The sequence below is a fragment of the Manis pentadactyla genome, chromosome 17 (assembly GCF_030020395.1).
Source record: "Manis pentadactyla isolate mManPen7 chromosome 17, mManPen7.hap1, whole genome shotgun sequence".
In the NCBI taxonomy this organism is placed as follows: Eukaryota; Metazoa; Chordata; class Mammalia; order Pholidota; family Manidae; genus Manis; species Manis pentadactyla.
Genome location: NC_080035.1, coordinates 57,381,967 through 57,407,433, shown reverse-complemented (window position 1 = coordinate 57,407,433; position 25,467 = coordinate 57,381,967). Strand labels below are relative to the sequence as shown.

General features: G+C 38.8%; 1 protein-coding gene across 6 annotated transcripts in view; it reads left to right on the top strand.

Moving 5' to 3' along the window:
• Nucleotides 1-25,467, top strand: part of NALCN (sodium leak channel, non-selective) — a 290,775-nt gene that overhangs the window by 33,441 nt on the left and 231,867 nt on the right. For 5 of the 6 annotated variants that reach the window (XM_036893731.2, XM_036893732.2, XM_036893733.2 and 2 more), the window contains exons 4-7: nt 96-179; nt 1,346-1,485; nt 1,576-1,704; nt 16,292-16,446. In XM_036893731.2, the coding sequence (XP_036749626.1) occupies nt 96-179; nt 1,346-1,485; nt 1,576-1,704; nt 16,292-16,446 (508 nt within the window). Of the gene's footprint in view, nt 1-95; nt 180-1,345; nt 1,486-1,575; nt 1,705-16,291; nt 16,447-25,467 lie in introns of those variants that run through there. The other variant, XM_057494619.1, reaches the window with a different exon arrangement.

The following is a 25,467-nucleotide window of genomic DNA, read 5'->3' as shown; positions in this document are numbered from 1 at the left end:
CTTATACTGGACTAACACTTGACGATCCCCTCTACTGAAGTTTTTTATGACATTTTTCATTTTCCCTGATAACGCCATGTTAAATCTATTTTCAGGGGGATAGTTCCTATGTGAAAGATCGCTGGTGTGTTTTTGATGGATTCATGGTCTTTTGCCTTTGGGTTTCATTGGTGTTACAGGTAATTAAATCACAAGGGGATGTTTTCCAAAATGGGCATTGTTTTGCACCAAAAATCTAAATAGAACTCTTAAAGAATATAGATCAAGTGTGATTGCTTATTTTCCTACATTATGTTATTTTAAATGCTTACTGATTTTTTTAAAAGCCTAACATTTTAATCATTGTCAGTCATGTTTGTGACTTATTTCTCAAGCAGAAATGAGAATTGATACTATAGGAAATTATTTCTTGTTAAACAGCTATAAAAATATATTCATTGAAATAAAGAGAAGAACATGGGTGAGAATTCTATATTTGTAGAATAGAAAATTGAATTTAAAGATTATAATTCTAGTCTTTTATGTAACTAAATCCTCACTAAAAACAGCTTTAAAAATATGGATATATTGAGCTACATATTGGTCAACATAAAATACTCTCCAGCAAATAGAAAATGCCTTTCTATGAGAAATCGGGAATATATATTAAAATGGCCTAAAAAGGGGGTTTTACTGGAGTTATTTTTTTGGACTCATTCCCACACATTCATTCAGGCTTGATTTTGCATTTAATTCCACTAAAGTTACTATGCTCTTCATTAAAACTTCAGAATAAAATAAATTTACAGTCTAGTCTGTGAACTTATCATAGTGCTATTGATAAGCACTCCTTATTTTTGTAAAGCTCACCTCTCCAACAGTCTAATTTCATCCTGCATATTAATGTGTTCTTTTCCATTTAATAACTACTGTATGATTGACAAGCACTTCCTCATTATCATTCTGCCTCTGTTAGTAAATGTTACAGCTCTTTTTCAGGTTCTTTTATAATATTTTTAACCCTTTTGCCATTACTTGTTTGTTCTAGATATTCAAAAAGTTACACCAAAGAATATTCTTAGCGAGGAAGTGTTAGCATACTTACTCCATATTCTAAGTTGGAACTTGTGCCATGATAAGTTATACAGGAAATGAACAAGATTAATGGCACTTTCATTAGCTCATGTGTTTATCTTAAGGTAGCTAGCTTCAACATGTATGCAAAAGAAAGTTGATTTTAGTGGGAAATAATGTAGGGCAAAGTTGAGCACACAGGATGCACCTCCTGATGTTGTCTGTATGTGCCATGATTATAAGCAAGGCTAAGGGAAAGTCTAAACTTTTTTGTTTACCTCTTAATTTACAGGTATTTGAAATTGCTGATATAGTTGATCAGATGTCACCTTGGGGCATGTTGCGGATACCACGGCCGCTAATTATGATCCGGGCATTCCGGATTTATTTCCGATTTGAACTACCAAGGACCAGAATTACAAATATTTTAAAGTAAGCACTGCTTTTACATAAATTAGGGAGAAAAGTTTATGACATCTTTATTAAGTTTTACCTATTGGATTTCCTTTTTTTTTCCTCTAGGCGGTCAGGAGAACAAATATGGAGTGTTTCCATTTTCCTACTTTTCTTCCTACTTCTTTATGGAATTTTAGGAGTTCAGATGTTTGGCACATTCACCTTCCACTGTGTTGTGAATGACACAAAACCAGGGTAAGTGTGTTTACTAACTGTATTTTCATCTAGGATGTTTCTGCAATTCTCATGAGAAACACCTGTCTAGATTTTTAAAAAGTATTTCTATGTTCTCTGCTCTGTTGTCTCTGCTTCCTCAAAATTGTTTGTTCAAAATTTCAAGGCAAGTATTCAAAGTAAGCCAGACTGAAAGGGTAATCCTGTGGGAAAGTAGATTAAGCAAATTCAAAGTGTCCATTTAGATATTTTCCTCAGTGTGGCAGATGGAGAGTGTGCTAACAATGCCATCAGAGTATTTTCATTTCTTACTTAAATAAGATGGGAATGGAAAATGGTATAACCACTTCAAAAAACAGTTGGGCAGTTTCTTAAAATGTTGAACACCTACCATATATGCCATTTATACCATCCCATGTGTTTGACCAAGAGAAATGAAAACATATGTCCATGCAAAGACTTATGCAGAGTGACTTGATTTATAATGACCCAAACTGTTAACAACCCAAATTTCCATTAACAGGTAAATGGATGAACAAATTGAGGTAAATGTGTGTATTGAATACTACTGAGCAATTAAAAAGTGTGAGATATTGGTATACCCATCTTAGATAAATCTCAAAATAATTACATTGAGTGAATGAAGCCAGATTTTTAAAAAAGTGACATATTCTGTGATTCCATTTATGTAAAATTCTAGAAAATGCAAACTTTTCTATAACGGTGGAAAGGAAATCAGTGGATGCCTGGAAGTAGGTTGGGGTAAGAATAATGGATTACAAAAGGAAATTAGGAAACTTTTGGAGTTGATGAATATGTTCATTGTCTTGATCGTGGCTCCGTGCATATGTCCACATTCATCAAACTATACTTAATATGGGCAGTGTTTCATATGTCAAGTATACCTTATTAAAACTATTCATAAATGTTTCAGTGTGAAGTAGCAATTTAATTTTCTTCCTATGGTGAGGCAGTTGTCCCAGTGCTATTTAGTGTACGCTGTTACCCACTGAATTTATTGTTACCTTTCTCACTGGCTAATTCCCTGTCTGTATTTGGGTCTGTACCTGTGGTCTCTGTTGTGCTTGATTGATTTCCTTGCCTATCCCTCACCAGTGTTACACTCTGAAACACATTTAAATGATAACAAGCTGCATGCATGGTTCCAATTTCCAGCTCCCAACCTTATATAGGCTCATAAACAATGTCTTCTGCCTCTTGTGGCCATTAAAACCCAAGCTCTTGGCTACTGGGTACTCAGCCCCCATTCATACCACCATTTTGCAGCTCATGTACATCCCTCCCTGTAGTTTTTGGTTCTCTCGTACATTTTAGAATGTACTTTTCTTTCTTGGAAACCCAGACATACATTTTCAACTGTTATTGTTTAAAACTGATCTAGTTGTTTGTAGGGGAAAGAGTTGAACTTAATGTAGCCCATCTTGCCACAATTAGCACTTTGGCACTCACAGCTGTTAAGTTTCTAGTTTCCTCATTACACCGGGGAGGTCCTTGAGAACACATATGGCTAAGGGTGTAGAAGATTCATCTCCTTAGGGATGGTACCTAGTATCCCGGCACAAAACAAGTACTTAGTAACTATTGAAGGCACGATGGATCATGCATTGCATTTAGACAGGTAATGACAACATTATGACAGATTGACGAAGGAGAGGAAGTTTTTAAAAAGAGCAGAATAATAAAATCAGGTCGCTAAATGTGACAAATGAGAAATGGTTAAAGTATAGAAAAGCAATGTTAAAAGTGGAGAAAACCAGTGAATTAATACAAACGGTACTGAAGTTGCAGGAAGTGGTGAGTAAGAAGTTGATTGTGTGGGTAAAGGAAGAGACAAATGCGTGGAAGAAAACCTGTAGGTGTTTTTTTTTTTTTTTAATGTGTGTAGGCTGTTGAATATGGCTAGATTGTTCCATGAATGAATACGAAGGTGGAAGAAGATATTGTGTGGGCAGGAGACAATAGACACAGAAGTGAAGAACACAGAAAGCTTCTGGATATAAAGCAGCTGTTCTCACAGCAGAGAGGACAGGGGGCTGACTTAAAGTTATCATTTTATGAAAAACTGAGTTGAAATTAGAGAAACCTAAAACTTGATAAAATAGATCAAGCAGCACGATGGCAGACTCAACTTTGACACATGACGTATAATACAAATTGGGAAATCGGATACGAGCACCTTCTGAACTCAAGGGCCTCGAGTCACTTCACCGAATGCTCTTTGCCAGATCCATACCACACTCAGTACTAGGGAATGAATGTCTTTGAAAAAAATATTTAAAGACTTCTCGTACTCTGAATATTAGCTCCAGTTCATTACTTTATCCTGAAAATGGAGTTCAGTGTGAAGAATTTCATAAACGTTGGCAGAATTTTCTGTTACTCGAGACATAGCAGTTAGTGGGAATGTCTGCATTTTCTTTCTCATATTTTTAAGATCTACCCAAAAGCATTATGTACATACACATATATTTTGCCTTCTTTTAATGGGACTTTTAATTTAATATTTGAAAAGAAAATATGTAACTAGCAACCTGGTAGTATTGTTGCTCATAATAGTTTTCATAGGTTTGATGATTCATTTCAAGGACTCAACATTTATATCACATTTTTCTTTTAATTTTCAATTCAGTATTAACCGAGTTTTAATGTCCTACTCATAAGCAGGAAAACTGCTGATACCATTTTACCATTAATTCCAGCCCAGACGTTAATTTATTTTTAAAGACTCAAAAAAATGTCCAAAGTCAAAGTAAATAAAATCCCAGCTTCAAGACATTTTCCGACTTTTTTGTTTCCTTCTGCTGCTTCTGAACTCGAGATTTCTCACTCCCATCTCTGAGTCAGACATTAAACTCTGCTGTGATGGCTGTGTTTCCAGTAATCAGTGTTACCAGTCGCTGTCATGACCTCATTTCTCTTAATTGTTGTCCTTTAACAATTGTTCCAATTTCTGCTCAGTTGATGTGCATGCATGATAACCTAATCACGGGAGAGCTTTCAGGCAGAGACGTGTCTGTTCAGAAACCTAGATATCCTGGGTTTCACATCTGACTTCTGAAATTGGTATGTTTAATTTGTGACACACACAGGATAGATAAGGAAGCAACTCAATACATGCAGTTTTGCCTTTAAATGGAGCTGTTTTTGGATAGAAGGGAATCTTAGCTGTGTCCTCAAGAGCATGCATTAAAAAAAGCTTTAGATGCTTCTCCCATAATGAATGACAACGTGAGGCAGTTATGGAATGAGTAATGGGGTTTGACTAAACAAAGGAATTCATATCAAAAAGAAAGTTGAGAAGAGCAGTGGCCTGTGGCAGAAATGGGTGCTGCAAAATGCCACATGTGATGGCAGAAATCTGCCCCAACCTAAAAGAGGAGCAGGTGAAAATGAGCTGGTAGGGGAAATAGAAAAGATGAAGACTTACCTACCACCTTACTGTCATTCCTAAAAAAAGAGAGACATTCATTCATAGCTTAATATCAAATAATGAAATCTTATTCATGTCAGATAATTATAAAAACTTTAAGGTAAGTAAATGTAGATGTTAAGAATACAAAAGTTTACTGTAGAGAGAGCAGCATTTAACCAAGAGTTCAGGTACATATTTGTAATGGCTGGATCGTCAGCTTAAAGACCCAGGGGTAGGGGACTCCTCACCACAGATGCCCAGGGCAATTCTGGTTTATTCCTGTTGTGCTGGAGTAATTACTAATAGCTCCCCGTTTAATCTCAGGTGGGTCTCAGGATGGACAATACATTCTGTAGTCACCCCACCCAAGGTAGTTTATAGGACTTGGAGATATTTTATAAAATGCTCACTAAGACTTAGACTAGAGACAATATGAAGTTGGATTTTTGTCAGTTTTCTATTGCTGGCTTAAATAAGATTTAAGTTTACCCTTTAGGGTACTTGAAAAATAAATGAATTCTTGTCTTATAATTCTCACAAAATAATGAGTTTTTTACATAGAATGGTCAGAAGAATTAAAAATAGAAACACGGTGGAACTGGGAAACTCAATTTTTAATCTCTATGGACTTTATCAAGAGAGAATTTTGTAGAATATGTAAAATCACAGGTGCCTCAAATCATGCAATGATCTGGGAAGTCCTCTTGATTTATATTTAAACTTCTTTTCGAAGGATGAAGAGAGACTGTTGCACAGGAGTCATGTGGAGATGTCTGCCAAGAGGGAGATATAGGAACAAGTTGGGATAAATACATATTGGAGGCATTTTCTTTAAAATATTGAAATAAGAAATGAAAATACTCCAATGGTGCATGGAAAGTTCAATTAAATTAATAGCAGCATTTGTGGAGCATCTACTATATCTCAGATATTTTGCTTTATTATAATACATTTTTCAAACAATCTGGAAGAAATTATTTCTCCCATTTTGCAGATGAGGATGCAGTTCCAAAGAGGTTAAATAATGTGCCCATGTGTAAGTGAGAGAGTCAGGATTTGAACTCAAGTCTAACTTCCCAGTCCTTGCTTCTACTGCCATTTGAGCAACTTATACAATATTATAATCCCATACTCATAAACGTGTAATATACATACAGATCCACATTCATATGTGGATATGGATAAACTCTCTAATAATACATGTCATAAAGAAAATTAAAGTCCATATTCCATCTGGTTTCTGTCCTTATGTAGATGCTCTGTTTCAGGGGCTTCTATCTCATCTCAACATGTGAAATAGTGGTACCTAATATATTTGTATGATTCCATATATCTCTTAAAATTATTGTGCACATCCACCTCAAAAATGTGGTCTACCTGAGCAACCAGTTAAGTCCAACTTTTATGTGATAATAATTTTTAAAAATTAAATATAAGAAAATATTTCAGAATAAGTCAGACTCCCTTATGAAAATTAATACCAGTGTGACTTTCACAATAATAGCAAAAACATTTGTGAAGATCTTCAGCATAAAAAAAGAAAGTCCTACAGCTTGAAAGGGTCTAAAAGAAATGATGTGATTTCTTTTGATCTAATGGTTACTTCCCTAGAAGAGAACAATGTAATAATCTAGGTTTTCAAACTTTCACTTGTTACTAGTGGTAAATACCCTTTATTGAACAACTGATACCTGTTTTTTTCTCACTGAGTACTCGTAACAGCCTGATAATTTATGTTCTGTTTTTACACTCTGTATGACGTCCAAGGAAATTGAAGCTCAATAAGGTTAAATAAGATGTCCAAGATGAAATAGCTTGGATATGGCAGAAGCAAGATTTAAACCCAGTTAGTTCTCCCTGAAAGCAACTTCTGCACTTTTAAATATTCAGTTGTAATTTAGTCATTGATGAGATGCTCTTGAACATGTGTGTGTCCAAAATATTTGAATAAAAATGTTTAGTTTCCCTTTGGTTACAAGGAGCACATGCTTAGGAGACAAGATCTAAGTGGGGTGGGTGAGTAAGTGGTTAAGGTAGCTTATTTGAGGACTGAATTCCGAAACGATGTGCTGGATCTTCTGAGCACACGGCGTGAGTGTGAAAGGAGGAGGCTTGCCGATTCAGCGCCTCACCAAGTGGTCACTGTGGTTGCCTCGTAGAAGTCATACGCGCTGTTATCTTGCCAGCTCAGCTTCCAGCCCAACAGCCTGCTTTTTCCCCAAGTAGAAACCATAATAACATGAATGACTATAACGGCGCTGACGGTGTATTTTGTGAATTCATTTATGGGATGCACTATCTTTGTTAGAGAAAATCTCCTGGCAAACTTTGTAAAAATACGGACTCCAAGCCATATTTCTGGATTCACAGTTATAGGCAGGGTTGAGAGACTCAGAATCGGTCAGGTTAGTAATCAGTGATTTAAAATCTTAGTTTTACATTAAAACCCAAAAAAAAAAAATAGGTTATAGAGTGGAATACAACTTCTGCACGACTTCTTAAAAGATAAATCTTGAGTCTGTAAGGAAATCCCAGGCTTTTAGCTAGCTGCCTCAGCTCCCCCTGGAGTAACTTGAGCTGCTTCTCCCCTTAACGCTGTTTCTACAAATGTCTGAGTACAGAGGTAGTTCAAGCCTCTTGTCATTCTCCCAAAGAGGCAGATTACCCCTGTGTTCTGGAACTGCAGGCAGTCATCTCCACTTTATTCATTCAGTGACTCGTACCTGTTCTTAAGTCTAATGACTGCACTGGGCAGATGCACTTTGTGGTTGAGGGCTCCTGGGTCCAGGAATTTGATGCTTTCTAAATCCTTCCCTGGCCTTACTTTAAGGTAGCTACGTGTTTTTACCTTTATGGAGCCCTTGACATCATTTGACAATCCCTAAAGGATGGAGGCCTGTTGGAGTGAGAAGAAATGCTGTTCCGCAGCCCTACAATTCAGCCAAACCACAGCCAGTAAACATGGACATATGTTTGAGCTCCTAATATTATGAGGCACTCTATTCATAATTGCCACTACATAATGGGATCTCATAGATTGTGTATGCTCCTCCTGAGAGAGGAGAGGAAAGAACACCTTGCCACACATTAATTAATTGGCAAAATCACCAATGAGGTCCTGTAATCTTGGCCCCAAATCCTGATGGCCATTTTCTGTCATGCCAACAGACTCCTTACAGATAAGTTCTCTCCCTGCATCGTCCATCTAGTTCCTGAAGCAAATGGAAAAAAAGAGTGCTTGATGGAGTTCTTGGCCTAGACTGAAAGGTAGTAGACTTAGTCTCATAAATCTCAACAGTTTTCACATTTCCAGTTTGGAGCTGATCAGTACATCTTCTGATACTTTATTTTCTGACACTCTTTCCAGTACATTCATGCACCTTCCATTGCCTAATCCTGGCTCAGATGCCAGTCCCCCTGTCCCATCTCATGTGTTGTCCCTTACCGTATTGGCAAAGTAGTGAGTGATATTGTTGAAGGAGCAAATTTGGTGATAGTATATCATTAAAAGAACTATTCAGATACAACAAGGTAAGAGGACTATTTTAAATACTTTTTAAAAATAAAATAATGCATTTAATTTTACTGGGTTTTTCTTCATGATGAATTCAGTTCTTTATGGCTTTGCCCATGTAGCCATTCAGGAATGGATGAAGAAATGGAAAAATCACATTAAAATATTCCGCTTTAACATAGGGAGAAATTTATTTCCCAGTTTCTTAGAAAATGTGCCAGACCTAGTTGTTTATAAAAAGTGGTGTGATGTCAATATTATTTCCTGCTTCAGACTATTTATCTTGTTTCACAGCCCCTCTAAAAGTCCAGGCAGAGCAATTAAAAGTTTTCAAAAATCAATAAGTGTTTCATCTCTGCAAATTCCAGGGTGGGGCAGGTGTTCCAAAACATCCAGCCTTAGAAGTAACCAGGCAAATTCATAGGAGTTTTTAATTAATCCTGAAAAAAGAGGCTAAATAGGAATGAAAATGAAGCTGGATGACTTTCTGGAACAAACCCGAATAACAGGTACCAGCCAGAACAGGCTCGCTCTCAGAATCGCAGTGAGAGGGGCAGCCTCCACATGCAGGGCCACACTCTTAGCAGGAAAGCGCACCTTGTTTCCATGCCTACCACCAACAGTGAGCAATGACTTCAAGTGTCAAAGACCACATTCACTCTTCTCCCAGTTGCAAAGATCATGTGTGTGTGTGTGTCTGTAATTCACTCATGGATTTAACAGAAGTGTGTTCTTCCACTTATGATTTGTTCCTACAACATACAACATAAATAGAGAAGAAACCTGGTTGACACAGTAACAAAATGCTCTTAGGTGCATAGTTCCGTGCATGGCATCCAGGAAAATGGAAAAGTCAAAGCCAGTGTGCAAAGAAGAGAGAGAGGGTAAGAGTGAGAAAGAACCACACTTTCCCCTTTCCTCCCTTTGATAGGCAGGCAAATTTCAAGTCCTGTGGCACATGGATTTGTTGTACTGTGCATTTCCTCCTTTGCGCCACTGACAGTTTTCCTCACTGTATGCAAAGCTCAGAAATACACCATGGCTTGGCCTCTATGAATGCCTTTACAACAAATGGACTGAATTCGGCTATTGAGAAGTCAGCATTATCCTGCTTATTTCCTGCTTTTTCCTCAGTTCTTGAAGAAAAAAGTAAGAAAAATGTAAACAGAACTGCTATATATAAATGCCCATTATAGGTACATTTTGTGAAAATCGTGCAGGTACAGTAAGTGATAACCTCTGTGAGAAGTTAGGGGTTTGGGCGTTTCTCACAAATGTGGGACAGGCTCTGGTCTGCTCACCGTGTACAAGTCACACTGTGTTCGTTTGGGGGAAACACAAGTTTTGGTCTTTTTCTCCAACACACAAATCTCTGACAGTATAGTTTAAAAACTGTTTGGTAAGGTAACTGCTTGTCCACAGCCCCTGAGAAAAAGCTGTGACGAGCTACACCTGCCTATGAAAGGGAAGAAAGGGCAACGTGTGGCTCTTTCTCTCTCCTACCCTTTCTCCCTTCTTTGCACACTGGCTTTAGCTTTTCCATTTTCCTGGACGCCATGCTGTGCATCCCACCCTAGAACCAGTGGCCATTGAGCCTCTAGTAGCCACTGGAAGCATTACCCCACCGGGAGGTTTCCCCAGTGCCCACCATCCACCCCACCTCACAGTCATATGTGATATTTCTACGTTGTGCTCCTGTAGCACCAGAAGCGTTAGTTCTTGAAGGTTCATCATGCATTACTGTGGTCATTTCTTTTCTATTTTCTCTCTCACAGTAAGCAGTAAAATCTCTGAGTTAGAATATCTTAGTTGTCTCTATCCCTGGTATGTAATGTGGCATAGGACACATCTATCAAAAATAACTATTTGGAATGAATGAACAAATGAAATACAGTGGCCCCATTAAGAATATGGGGAAAAGGTTTCTGAGAAAGATCTGAATTATTTAGACTGTGGCTATGCTTGAAATTACAAAAGGCCAACACCAAATGTGTTGTAATAAGCAGTAAGAGCGGTGTGATATCAGCACAGGAAGACGGTGTGAGTAATGAAGAGAAGAATTTGAACATGAAGCCTTGACCCATTGCATCTGGTAGGCAGATAAAACAGAGCACAGTGGGCACATGGTCTCACTCTGATTATTTGCCTTTTCTTTTATATGACCATGTGATGAGGTCATTCTGGAAACTGCTTTTCACTGAGAAAAGTTTCTCATTTTACAGATGAGGAAACTAAGGCTCAAATGGTTAAAGTGAGTTGCCCAGTGTAGTTAAGTTGGTTAGTCACTGAACTGAGATGATAATCCTTGAGTTCCAGCATACAACTCAGTCCTCTCTGCTATCAGGAGTAATGATCAACTTAAAACTGTAAAGCTATTGTTTGGGGCTGTAAGAAACTATTTTAGCCACCAGCCCAAGACATGTTTTCCTAGATCTCAAACTCCTGCACAATATTATTGGTAAATAGGGTATTTTGTTAGGATTTTTCTTAAAAAACGTGGCAGGCAGGTAATTAAAGTCTTTTGAAAAACAATTAACTGCTCCAAAGGATTCAAGTACTCATTCTGAAACATGGAAACTACTAAAGCCAGAAATTTAAACAACTGAAAAGTCATGCTGAGCTTTAAATATCATTCTAAAAAGTTGTATAGCAACCAACAGGACCCAATTGTTGAAGCATTTCTTCAGTGGTTACTTTACAAACAAGGAAACAAATAAACAAATGTGCCATAGAGTTAAATAATAGCAGAAATAAAGGCACATTCATTTATTTAAAAAATAATTATTAAACATCTACTATGTATTAGTCTGGTTTCTTCAGAGAATCAAAAGTAATAGGATGGATATGTGAAAGAAATATTTCTTTTAAGGAATTGGCTCATAAGGACTGCAGGAACTAGCAAGACCCAAATCCTTAGAGCAGAGCAGCAAGCTTGAAATTCCAGCCGGAGGTGATGTCGTAGTCTTGAGTCCAACAGCAGTCTGCAGACCAAATTCTTTCCTCCTTGGAGGACTTCAGTGCTTCCTGTGAAGACCTTCAACTGATTATATGAAGCCCACCCCATTATGAAGAGCAATCTGCTTTACTAAATTCTGCTGATTTAAATGTTAATCACATCTAAAAAATACCCTCACAGCAGCATCTAGACTAGTGTTTGACCAGACAACTGAGCACCGTGGTCTAGCCGAGTTCCCATGTAAATGTAACCCTCAGAGCCTTATGTGTGGGGGCCAGGATGGAACTGGAGGTTACACTGGGTAACAGTTAAGTTTGGAAGGCATCCAATGAAACATGAATTACACGTGTCCCAAGTGCCAGAAGTGAAAAGGGTGGGCACTGTGAGAAATTATGGTGGGGAAACCTAACCCAATCTGGAGGACCTGGAGTGGCTCCTCTGAGAACATGGCATTGAGGCTGGAGCCTGAAGCCTAAAACATGGCATTATCCAAGTGAACCCCATTGGAGGAGAGATATCTAAATGGCGGAAAAGGTCTTGTAGTAGAAGGAACACACCAGGCAGTGGAGAGACCAGTAGGCTGGACACTAGGACACTTGAAAGGGGAGGTGCTAGAGCCATCAGGATCTTGTACTCATGTTAATAAGATTTTGCCACCGGCAGACTTAAAGTAGGACAGTGATTATGGAAAGTCCGTCTATATGTGCTGTAAGTATATGCCCATAGCATTTTTTAGCAAATGAACGGTGGGAGTAAGCATGCCTGTAGTGACCCGTTAGGGGACTAGACAGTGGTGCATGGGGTGGTGGAGATAGAGTGGAATATTTTGGAGGATATTTAAAGATATTTTGGAGGGTATTTAGGGACCCATGATGATTAATTATGAGGGTTGAAAGAGAAGTAGGTATCAAGGTGATTCCACAATCTCAGACTTGCTCAACACTTTGGAGGATGGTGCTAGACTGCTGCCTGGCATGAGAGGGGGACTGCTGGCGAAGGAGCCCAAGTTCAGGATGGGGGGTATCGAGCTGGGTGCACTTGGAGAGTAGCCAGGTGGGGAGACCTAACAGGCAGTTGGACATATAACTCTCAGACTCTAAAAAGACATCTAAGATGAAAGAAAATTGATGCTGTGAAAGTGGATCTGATTGCATAGAGAGCATCGAAGAGCAACTCACTACTAAAGGTCAATTAAGGAGGAAGAGATGGAAATGGTGAGTGACCTGAGAAATATGGCCAAAACCTGCATCTTCAAAGCCAGCCATAGTTTGTCTCTGTGGCTTCCCTCCATAACCACATAGCCATCTCTCTCTCTCTCTCTCTCTCTCTCTCTCTCTCTCTCTCTCTCTGTCTCTCTCTCTCTCTAACCATATTGAGAAAGGTTTTCCATTTTTAAGGACATGTGTGATTAGGTTGGCCCCACCAAGATAATCCAGGATAATCACCCAAACTAAAGATATTTACCTTTGCTGACATCATACCCTTAATTCCCTTTTTGCCATGTAACATTAATGCATTCATGTGTTCAGGGGATTAGAATGTGGAGATCTTTGAGAGCCATTTCTGCCTACCACTGAAACAACTATGCAAAATGCTGCCGAGAAATCACAGAAGATAAAAACTGAAGCATTTCCAGCTGCATGTAGCAATGTGGAAATAAGCAAGAGCCATTTCAGTGGATTGGAGATCTTGAAAATGGACTGAGAATTAAATGACAGAGATTACAAATGGATGCTTGTTTCAAGAAATCTGACTATGAGTAGGAAATGCAGGTCTTAAAATCCACTTAAGCATGAGTGGGTTTTAGTATGACTGGGAGAATCTTTGTCTATATTTAGGACTTAGCTGTTTGGAGCAAGAATTCTACTCCCTTAATTCCATATAGCCCCCATGAATATATGAGGGAAAATGAACAAGGAACAATTAACATTAACAAATAAAAATAAAATCTAGAAGATTCTGGCTAAGAAAATGAAACTAAGATAAATAACATATATTCTGAAACTTGTTCATTTCAATTTTTAAAAAGGATGATTATCATGTGGTTTTAAACGTATGAGTTCCAGAGCGATTAGTCACCTAATAAATGTCTCTAATAAGCATTTGCTAATAGTTTGATGTTGGCAAAAATAATGTTTCAAATCTGCGTCTGGAGCCAAAAGATTTCAAAATAATATCTGTGCTGTTTAGGGTTGTGCTTATTAAAATGAGAGTCCCAATCTATGAAAGAAAAATGGAATCAAAATGGAAAAAGTGTTCTAATATTTGTAAATTAATGAAAATAATCATAATAGGTAAGAATCATGAGCAATTAACTGATTCCCAGCACTATTCTGGGAGTTATGCATCAGCTCATTCAACCATTAATACATTCCTGCAAAGTAGGTGCAACTGTTCACGTGGAAACAGGCAGTACTCACCAGGACTCGGGTTTCAATCTAGGCCATCTATAAATGTCAAATTATAAATAACAATAATTTTCCCACCATTTTACAGATGAGGAAACTGAGGCACAGGTAGGTGAATTCCCACATGTCATATGGGCTGAGCTAGAATTCACACCCAGCAGACTAGCTCCAGAGCTCAATTTCTCAACCAAATACCTGAAAGACGATGTTTTTCAAAACTTTCAGATAGAGTGTTTTCTTAGACATTTCTTCTGCTTCTATTGCCTTTTTTGAAGTAGTGGAAATGAAGAAAAATGCATGATTTGGTAGGCAAGTAGACTCTCGCTCCCTGAACGTCACCTTACCACCCTCGAGTTATACATGAAGAATTGAGTATCTATAAAGGTTCTTTAGCTGCACAATTTTGTGAACAAAATGCTTTCATATCACACACCTAAACTCCTTCTATTCTCTTGACAGTTCTTCATGTTGTGTTTTTACAGGGCAGGATTTGTGCTACATTTATTACTGCAATGATTACTAGTCATTTACAATAAGCATTTGTTGAGCACTTGAAACATGCTAGGTGCTATGCTGAGAGCATTACTTGTTTTGTTTTTTACGTAATCCTCATACAAGCTTCACTTTGAATTATGATTACTCTCCCTTTCTTACAGATGAGGAAACTGAGCTTAGCAATACTTAGAACTTTATTCAAGTCACACAACAAGTAAATGGCAGAGCTTGGGCTCAAACCCATAGTCCCCCACAGTGACTCGTAAGCCCAGTCCCCTCACCACTTTCTCTAGTGGTGGGTATCACCTCAGAAACAGAGTCACATTAGACTTAAGCAAAGATGGGACATTTGGCTGCACATGAAAATGTGAAATGAGGGGAAATCAGTGGCATCTCTGCTGAAAATCCTATCTTTCTAGCATGGCCAAGTTGTGATTTCCACAATGAGGGCCTTTCCCTTGGGTTTCTGCATGTGCGTCCAAAGGAGCAACCTAAAATGTGACTCAAAGGAGCAATTATTTAAACTCTAATACCCTGAGATGTGTAGACAGATTATCTTCTGTGCAGCTAATCCTGAAGTAATAACATAGGGAGTCTGAAATGTGGGTGAGGCTTTTAGAGCTTTGTTTATGACTGAGACAGAACTAGGTGAGGTATCCCCAGGCATGGGTGTGTGTGTGTGTGTGTGTGTGTGTGTGTGTGTGTGTGTGTGTGTGTGTGTGTGTCCATGGTGGCCTCAAGCAACTAAGTGACTGCAGAGATTAGGTGTCAGATTCTAGAGAAGGCATAGTGTATAAGGGAAAAGAAGCAGCCAATTGAACATCAGAAGGTATTAAAGAAGAAAGGTGACCCAACAAGTCAGCCTCAATTTGGCCATAAACCAAGGGGACTGAGACTGTCCTGAAGTCAGTTCCCATTTAGGAAATATTTAGAAACATTGATGTAGTGGGGAATGACTTACAATAAAATCATGGGTTTAGAAGGCTTGCAAGATCCTCTAGTCTAGACTTTGGCCCTTGCACAATCCGTGTGAATTGCCTCAGCAGCTATTTGGGGACCATTTTAAGGTCAATCCAGAATGAGATCCCACAATCACCATTCCAGTGATGACCTGGGCCGGTTCCCAAGGAAGCCACTGCAAATCTCTGTGTCAACTTGATCTCCAGCTTGTGAGCCATCAGGATGAAAAAGTGTCCTGTCACCACCCACCTAGAAGACTCAGTGTCCCTGGAGCTACCACTGGTCACCACAGAACCTCTCTCCTTCCAGTGTGGTATCTTCAGTTCCTTCAGTCTCACCTTATTTGTCTGTTTTTCTTTCTCAGTTGCACATCCGCCAACAGAGAAGAAGGCCAGGTGTCATTTATGACACTCATTGTATTTGTACCATATGGAAAATGACTGTCACCATTTAAACTATTGCTTAGAAGTGGGGAAGTATTATTTGTGCACACAGTAATATAAAGATTTTGTAAATAACAAGGAATCCCCAGACAACATTAACATTCCTTGCAAATCTATAGGAAATCCTTCCTGCACTAATATGTGTCTTGGTCTTTAATGACAAAAGAGATAACGATACTCCTTCAAAAAGCTATTGGGATGAATAGCTGATGGATGAATCAGATATCATTTGAGAATGTTTACTATGCCATTAATGTTATGAATGCCATTTTTGAGTCACAAATCTTAAATCTGTGTCCATATAATAAGCAGTAATTAATGGAGAGCGATGACATTATTCATTTTAATATCCATTTATAATTGCTGAAATTGTCTCACCTTTCCCTATGTCATCTACAGAAATGTGACCTGGAATAGCTTAGCTATCCCAGATACGCACTGCTCACCAGAGCTCGAAGAAGGCTACCAGTGCCCCCCGGGGTTCGAATGCATGGACCTCGAAGACCTGGGACTTAGCAGGCAAGAGCTGGGCTACAGTGGCTTTAACGAGATAGGTCTGTCCCACCGGTAAAACGCGTTTTCAGTTTCTCTTTTGCAATGTTTATGAAATGAAATAGAGAGAATAGTGGTGTAATCGATATTTCATGTTAAGACCGGCTATAGTATTGAAGAAGCACAACTGCAAATTTTAACTACATGCCTATATTGGAATATCATCTACCTTACATTCTATAACACATAGTCTGTGTCTATGTATGTTCAGCAATGTCTATTCAGAATGAAATGTCTCTCATTTTAGACTATTTTGATTCTTGATTATATGATTTGAAAATATTTGAATGTTGAGCAAGGCTCAGGGGTTGTTGACTCTAAAAGATAAAAAGGGCTTTGTTTCCTTCCACATCTAACTATAGGTGAGGTAAGTCTTAAATAGCCGGAATATTAAGCAGTGATGAGCGCATGAGAGCTGAGAAGTCATCCTGGAGCAGAGGACAGCTAAGGAAATAATTAGTGAATGTGCATCATCTCATAATTTCATGCATCACGTGATAGGTGTATGGGAAGTGTTTGTATGTGAGCATGCGCTCAAGTGTATACATTCAGTCGTGGCTTGTTTTATTAAGTCCTGAAGTGTGCCATTGCACATGGTAATGAAAGAACTTAGTATCTGCCATTTAGTTGATATTATTGCATTTATTTGTAATAAATGCAATAATAGTTGCATATATTTTACAAGTTATATATATTTTACTATTGAAGCTAAAAAACATGGAATTCTAAACAATTATTTTATACTTTGAGAATTTGTCTTAGCTCAGGCCACCATAACAAAATGCCATAGACTGGGTGGCATAAACAACATAAATCTATTTCTCACAGTCTGGAGGCTGCTCATGGGAGGCAGAGGTCATGGTGCCAGCATGATTGGGTTCTGGTGCAGCCCCTCTCCTTGGCTTGCAAATGGCTGTCTTCTCTCTGTGTCCTTATGTGATGAGAAAAACCTTCCAGTACTTTAACAGGATGGTGGTTGTGCTCTTTTGGAAGCCAGATCTATTCCCTGACTTGTGATGTGGCTTCCCATCTCAGTGAGCGGGTGCACAAGGGGGGTTTCACAGCCAGGGAAGAGAGCAGCGGCCCCTGCCCACTCTAGATGGCAACTGCCGTAAACCCTGCCAACCCACCTTCACTCATCAGAGAAAGAGGCAGATAAATCCTCTTCTATGACCATCATAGAAACTTCCAGAGGGTGTTATATACACAACGGCATAATGAACGTTAGGCTAAGCATTGGCATTTGAGAAAGAATATGTGAAGGTCCTGGCATTGGTTGAGGTATATGTCCCCAATATATGAATCAAACCACAAGACCACAGCCTTTGGACAGAATATAACACTGAATTGGGGCTGAAAAATACAGGTAGTTGGTTTTTAAAAAAGTAAATTTTGCAAATAATGTCCCTAAATTTTTATTCTTCTATTTTTACATGCCTTCTAATGGTTCCCAACATAGTTAGATGGGTATTTTTCTGTCTTGTTTGGCCAGTGATACTGTGTCCTATTTCACTAAAATTTAGAAGCCAACAGATATGATGCATTTCAATATGGTCTACTCTCTTGAACTAATCTGGCTTTGGACCCAATCTTACATCCTTCCCCTGTCTCAAAAGTGCAGAGGCCTTTTGCAGGTTATGCCAGTGACTTTCAGGGATGAGCAGGAAATTACAGGGGTGTCTGGGAGATGAGATACAGAGATTTGGTAAATTGCTGGAACAGGCACTGAGAGTCCTAACAGCCAGGGGCATGATTAGAATGTGTGGCTTGTCGGAGCCCACTGAGCTTGCTTTTACACAAGTCTTCAATGGACAGTGGCCAGCATTCAAGAGAGGTTGCCCTTGCACAATTAACCTTTAAACTCATATTGCTAAATCAAATCACACCCTGACCATTTCAAATGCAGCAATTGTGGCTAAGCTCAAAATTCTGCATTATACTGAAATTGATTCATCTTTCTTCACTGTGACTTATGATGACTTCAACTCATGTAGGGAACAATCTCTCTCCAGGGAAAGTCTCTTTATAAAGTGCATTGGCTTGAAAAGTCCAATTCTCAAGGAGGGAGTTGCCCTGGGCTAGACAGGCCTCCGCTAAGGCAATAATCTTACTGTAGCTCTACTGTTTATTTGCTCATTTATCTCCCAAGGATTTAAGCTCCTTGAAAACAGGAAGACATCTTTTCATCTCCATGTCTCCAGGGCCTCAGGCTCTGCCTGGCTCTTAGGGAGCCTTCTATAAATATTTACTAATGGACTGAACACAGTGTATGTCCTTTTGAATTTGATGGTAACCAGTTATGTTTGTACTAGGAAATAGCGTCATAATAGAGAATTAAGTTGTTTTCTTATTGTTCTATTTCTCTGATTTTGTCCATTTTTGTTGGCAGTACTCATTATTCCTCATGACTTCCTTTTCTGTGTAAGCTTAATTGGGTCTGTTTGCTTCTTTTTTTAAATGGTGATTGAATTCAACGTCATTGTATGACTAATCAGATAGCAAAAGGTTGACTTTATACTATAATAAAAAATATTTAAGATGTTTACTGTAAGTTGGGTTGAAATTGATAACTACTTCCTGATATTAGGTATCTTTGTGGATATACAAACTAATCTTTTAGGAGATTATTTTTAAAGTTTCTATGGCAACGAAAGATAATGTTTCCGCCAGAATGAAGAATAGGAATTATTTTATTAGACACATGTGATCATCCTTCTATGAATGCAGTTGAATTTAGAACAATTAAGTGCCTAATTGTGCACATAAATTTGGCCAATGTACTTTATATGTAAATAATCATGATTAATTAAAAAGAAGCACATTCGCTTTTCTCACTAATCAAATCATCATGCAATACACTGAATTTCAACTCATTTATAAAATTTCATTTACAAGGTGGCTTTACATCTCATTAAAATTTAATATTGATGATGTCCCAAACTCAATTTTTAAAATATATTAAAAGCCAGAGTCGTTAAGTAGAAAAAATTATAAATAGCCCTTATTGTATGACTGCAGAGTAAAGACCCCACTGCATCTCTAAAATCATCCAGACATCAAGGCGACTGAGAAACAGAAATGCATGTTTAAGGGCTCTGAAAGACCTGTAACTATAAACCACACATCGAAAGACCAGGTGTTTAACAGAAACCTTCCTATAAGGATTCCTGCTACTGAGGATCTGAGCAAATCCAGCAGAATTCTGACATTCTAAAATAAAGAATGTTCTCAGTGGAGTGAAGCAATCCTTTATGTGAGTCAGGGAGACAGTGCATAGCAGAGTGAGGGAGCCTTCTGGGACTCCATCATACCTGCATGAAGTTGGTAGGGAAATAAAAGGACATCTGTAAGGGCCCAATGCTGCTGACTAGGCAAATCTGGCTATACCTTAGGCTGACCTGGGGACCGACCCCTGAGTACCATTCCCAGGCCAATGAAATCAAAGCCTTGGAGTGATCCAAGGCGTGCTTTTTAAAGCTCTCCAGGTGAGACGAACATGCATACAGAGTTGTGAACCACTGGGCTGGTGCAATAACTGATGCACACACATACATACCTAGCTTATAAAAACCGTCATTTCTGTCCTACAACATCACCTGTGTATGTATCTTGGATATTTTTTCAGTACCTTTTAGGCACATGTTAAAATATACCAAAAAGTAGATTTTTATAGATGTGGCCCTGATTCTTTTGGATTATTACACACCTTTGAAATCTGTCTTTAGAGGACCGATGTCTGTCTTAGAGAAAAAATGTGTCACCTCTCTATTTTTGAAGAAGCAAGTACTTGGAGACTTTATTTTACATTAAATCTTCTTGAAGACATCAGCCAATCCAGCGTGACTGGCCATGAGCCTAGTTTTTTGTATCCTTTCACTGAACAAACAAAGCTGATGTAACTGTAGGATTTACAGAATATAATGTAGATATTACAAATTAGGATTGTGTGCAAGAGAGAAGAAAAACAGGGGGAGGTGGTATGATGTTGATGTCCTTAACATTTACAGTCAGCAGTAGAAACAAGTGCATTATTTTATACAATATATGAATCACATAATGAAGGCATTATGTGTGCTTGTCATGAGGATGCATTACAAAGTCAAAAATTACCTACTTTTGAAAAAAATCAAAACTCAAAATTATGGCTCAGGTGTTTGGATCATGGCTGTACTGCCCACAAGTGCAGTGTCCTTGGGAAAGAAATTAGCCTTTCTTGCCTCAACTTCTTTATCTGTAAAATGGGTAGGGATAGACTTACCTTACAGGGTTGATGTGGGAAGTGACTGAAAGTACACTTGGAACAGTGTTTAGCACAGAGCACACCACAACGAGCCTGAAATCATACATGCCATAGCAAAATAGGAGGGCTGTCTGTGTTATTTGAGAAAAAAGGCAACAATAAGGAGGTCAGGAACAGATTTGCATAGCAGTTTTGTTATTCCCTTTTGTAGTGGCTTGCGACTCAGCTTGTTCAGGACCTTACGCCAAGAGCAGAGGGGACGGGGATGGGTTGTCTGAACTGTGCAGTATGCCCCTGTTAACTAACGTACCAACCTTTATCTCCTTCTCATCAGTGTATGGAGTTCTAAGGGCCACGTTTTGCTGGTGTCTGATCTTCACTAATCAAGGGTTCCTCTGTTGCTACTCTCAGAAAAATCCTTCCTTTTGTTGCTTTATCTGTTTCTTTTGAATTATATCCTTATTTAGCCCATGCCATTGAATATCCTACAGTTTCACTAAGCCTCACACATAGAATTATATTTATCCCTATATATTTGAGTTTGTAACCCCCAGATCGAGCCACTCTCTGCCTTTTAGCAGACGTTAAACAGCACGCCTTCCACAGACCTAAGAGGAGCCGCCTTGGGGCACAGCCACAGCCGCAGTGCTCCCTGAACGTGTCCTGCACGCAGCAGTTTGCTTTCTGGCCTCCCCTGAATCCCTGTACCAAATGAAGACTGAGATCTTCGTTGTGTCTCGGTCCCTCTTGTGCATTTATATGCCGTCCCCTTTTCTGTCTGGTTCCAGTCCTACAGCTCATTCTTCAGGACGCCCACTCCTACCTCCTCTGTAGCGTGTTAGCCAGGCACCTGCGGCATCACGTGCTCCCCACACACCAGACCAACCGAGAAATACCCATTATGGAAAGGGCTTATGTGAAGATCGCAAAATGTGTTTAGCAGACGTTCCATTTCTGTGATCACAAGCACACAGTGAAACGACGTAGGGACTAATGACACCCAAGCACCACATGGTGGAGGTGACACCGAAACACCTCACAACCTGCCCCACTGAGAGTGTGCATCCCACCCCCACGTTCTGAGCTCTCGCCCCGCCTGCAGTCTCTCTGTTCCTCTCTGTTATCACACGCTGAGTAGGTGGGACATACGATCTGTGACACTGTGTTTTCCTGTAACAGTGCTGAAAACTAATTTAGAGGACTTCCAAGCTGGGAAAGATAAGCTGTCATGTGCTTCACTCACAGTGTTCCCAGTAGGGAAGCTGAGCACCAGAGTGCATGGGGTCAGAGCCTTCCAGAATGTTCTGCAGAGTGGAGGGTCTAGGCTCACTTCTCATGATTCACACACTCTCCCAAAACTTGCTGTCAACCCCAGAATTTTTACATCTCAGATCAGTGCTTTATTAAGAAGCAAAACACCTTGCAAAGCTTAGTTGTTCCCTTAGCTTTGTAGTAGGAGGTGAGCCTCACTCACGTTTGGTAGGAAAGGGGTGAGGAAGACAACTGAAAACAGATGTGCTGAGCCGGTTAGAAAGCAAGCAAAGCAAGGCTCCCACGCGTGGGAAGGAGATCACAGCACTGCCTTTAAACTGCCAGTTGACTGTTCTGATCTTTCGGAAGCAGGTAAAAAATTGGGGACAGGACGTGAGCACAAAATTATTCAGGTAGTAGCTTAAACTCTCCATTCACTGAACAACAGGTCAAAACAAAACATGTACAGCATATGCATGTGTGTGTGTGTGTGTGTATATATATATATATATATATATAATTTAAAATTTTTGAACTTTTTATTTTGGACTTTACACTGGCTTAAAAGTACCAAAATTGTTTGAAGAGTTCCTGTGTGACCCTCTCCCGGGTTCCCCTAATGTTAACTTCTTACTCAGCCTTACTACATTATTTCTCCTGTGGCATTAACACAGCACAGTGCTACTAACGACCCCACAGATCTGGTGCATTTCACCAGTGGATCCACTCCCATCTCCTTCTGTCTGAAGATCCCATCCAGGATCCTGCCTTGTATTTAGTTGTTACTTCTCCTTAAGCTCCTCCGATCTATACCAGTTTATCAGCTTTGTCTGTCCTGGTCTTGACACTTTTCAGCCGTGCTAGTCAGTTATTTCATAGAATGTCACTTGGTTTGGTTCAGTCTCATGTGTTCTCATAATTGGAATGAAGTTATAGTCAGACTCTTTACATGATGTCTGGTTTCCAAGGGGGATAGAGAGGAAGGGACCTGTCCTCCTTTTTAAATTTATTTTTTATTTTAATGTTTTTATCCTCTAAGTTTCAGGTGTACAACTTTATAATTTGACATCTGTATACACTACACAGAGATAAAGCATGTTCAGTGTTGATAGAATAATCCAATAAGCGTCATTTAGTGATCAAACCCATCCTGGGAAATCACTTAGCAAGTAAATCGATATGGGGCATTTTTTGTTGTTGTTATTAGTCTTCAGAATCATAAGAACAAAATACAAAGCTTCAATTTTAAAAAATCCAGCATAAACTTAACCTGAGTGAAACAAGTATATCAGATAGAGGAAGCCCATAAGGCAAGATCAAGCTATAAACAGGATCATCTGAAAAAAAAAAGTAATAGAAAAGATATCTAAATTATTATACATGATTTTACTGCTACATGGGCTGTGCATAGTGAACTATTTTCCTTTTTTATATACAATACCCAAAGATAAACCTAGGATATAACAAACAGTATGTTCTTATGGTGACTAATTGTCCAACAGTCTTTATTATTGGAATTGCTATCATTACTTATGACAACAACTACTATCATTTATCAATTGCTTATTTTCTGTCTGAGACCAGACAAAGATTTCCCACCCTCTGTGTTTTTCACCCTCAAACCGAAAAGGGGTCTTTATCTTCAAGTTGTAAGGAAGGAGAATGAGGTGAGAGAGAATCAATCCACCCAAAGCCATATGCCTGCCACAGTTGGGAGCCAAGTCTTGCTGCCCTGTGGGCTGTGTCCTCCGGCCACACACTCTGTGGTGTCTCTGAGGTTGGCATCTCTGAAGCTGGCCGATAAGCCACCATTCCCTGTGGCTTGTCAGGACAGCTGGCCCATTATAGTCCCGTTATGATAGGGGAGGGATGTGCCCTCTGACACCGTAACCCACCAGACATCTTGCCCGTCTCCTCTCATCCCCCATCTTTAGGACAGATGAACTGGTGAGAAGGGGGGTGAATCTACTGCAAGCTGAGGACCACTCAGGCTGGTCTCTGCTTTGAATCTAGCTGCCTGCATCCTGGGCACAGGCTTGGTGAATGATAGATGGCAGTTGTGTGTAAGAATCTGAATATGAAAAGAACATACTTGGGAGGCGATGCAGTTTTACAAGATAATTTATTGAGCTATAGACATGTGGACAAGGATTAGAGGTGATGACAGCATAAATGAGTAAATATGCTTTCGATACAAAATGAGATGGAAGACATACAGGCTAGAGATGTGGGAGAAAATGTTGAAGTCAAGAAAAAAAACTATATTACTTGTTTTATTGTAGTCAGGATCACACTTACTTGAACCTAAATTCAAAATTCCATTATGATACATGTAATTTATACTTACACGCTTTAATTTCTCCTATGTATTCAAACTTACTGTATCTTTCCCTTTGAGATCTGATATTTAACTTTGCTAAGTACCACAAATTATCATCAGTTTTTAAAGTGATTTAACATGCATATTAACTTCCTTATTAGATAGGTGGCATAAAGACTAGTTACCTTATTAGTCCTCTTTATTAAAAAATCATAAAAATTCTTTTGCATGCCTTCCTTAAAATATTAGGAAAAAACCTACAGGTTTTCAGTGTCACGGAAGTTACAATGTGAATTTGGGATGCATATACAAATTTAAGGTGAAGACTTGTAATCTTTGTACATTTTTTCCTGACAATGATAAGTTAATTGGGCCTTTCAAGAAAATGAAAAAAAAATTATAGTGGACCGCAACCTGCCCCTCCTCGGACACTGACAAGGGACTTCTGAAGAAGGCTCTTATGGGTATTGAAATTTAGGACTGGTATTTTTTTCCAATGGGAGATCTATTTTAGCCATTACTAACTTTTGTTCAATTTTCCTCATTTGACTTTGGGTGGTATTGACTACAAGATACAGACTCATCTCCCTGTATGAGTCATAAATCAGTTTTATTAAAAACTGATGAGAAATAATATCAGTGGCTGTTTACCACCACTGGTAGTGTTCCATGCTTGGAACTACCTCGTATCTTGACAAGAGAGGACTGACGTTGAGTCCACCTGTGCAGGTCTAATGTTTAGTTTTAATGCAGGCTTTGCTTCACTTTAAAATTCTTCTCTATTTTTTTTCCTATTGACATTCTGTGATTTTTATAATTGCCTCTTATTCTATCTGATATTAAATATGGACATAAAATGTGGTGAACGAAAATTATTTTATTCAAATCATGGTAGAATGTAAATTGAACTTTGTTGACACTGCTGTTAAAAATGGATTCATCAGATGTAAATGATGTTAAGCAGTATTTAATGCTGTTGTTATGTGATATCAGATGAGAACTTTACAAATAGAAACCAGAAAACTATGTATTTGAAGAGTTATTGTGAGTTATTGCAGAATGTACACTTTTATTACAGTTGCAAAAAAGCCACAGTAAAGACTAATTTATAAAATATGTAATTGAGATTTATAATGCTTTGTGAACAAAGCATCAAAGGGTTCTTTTCCCTGCATTAATCTTTATGTTTAACTTTGCTACTGGAATTACATA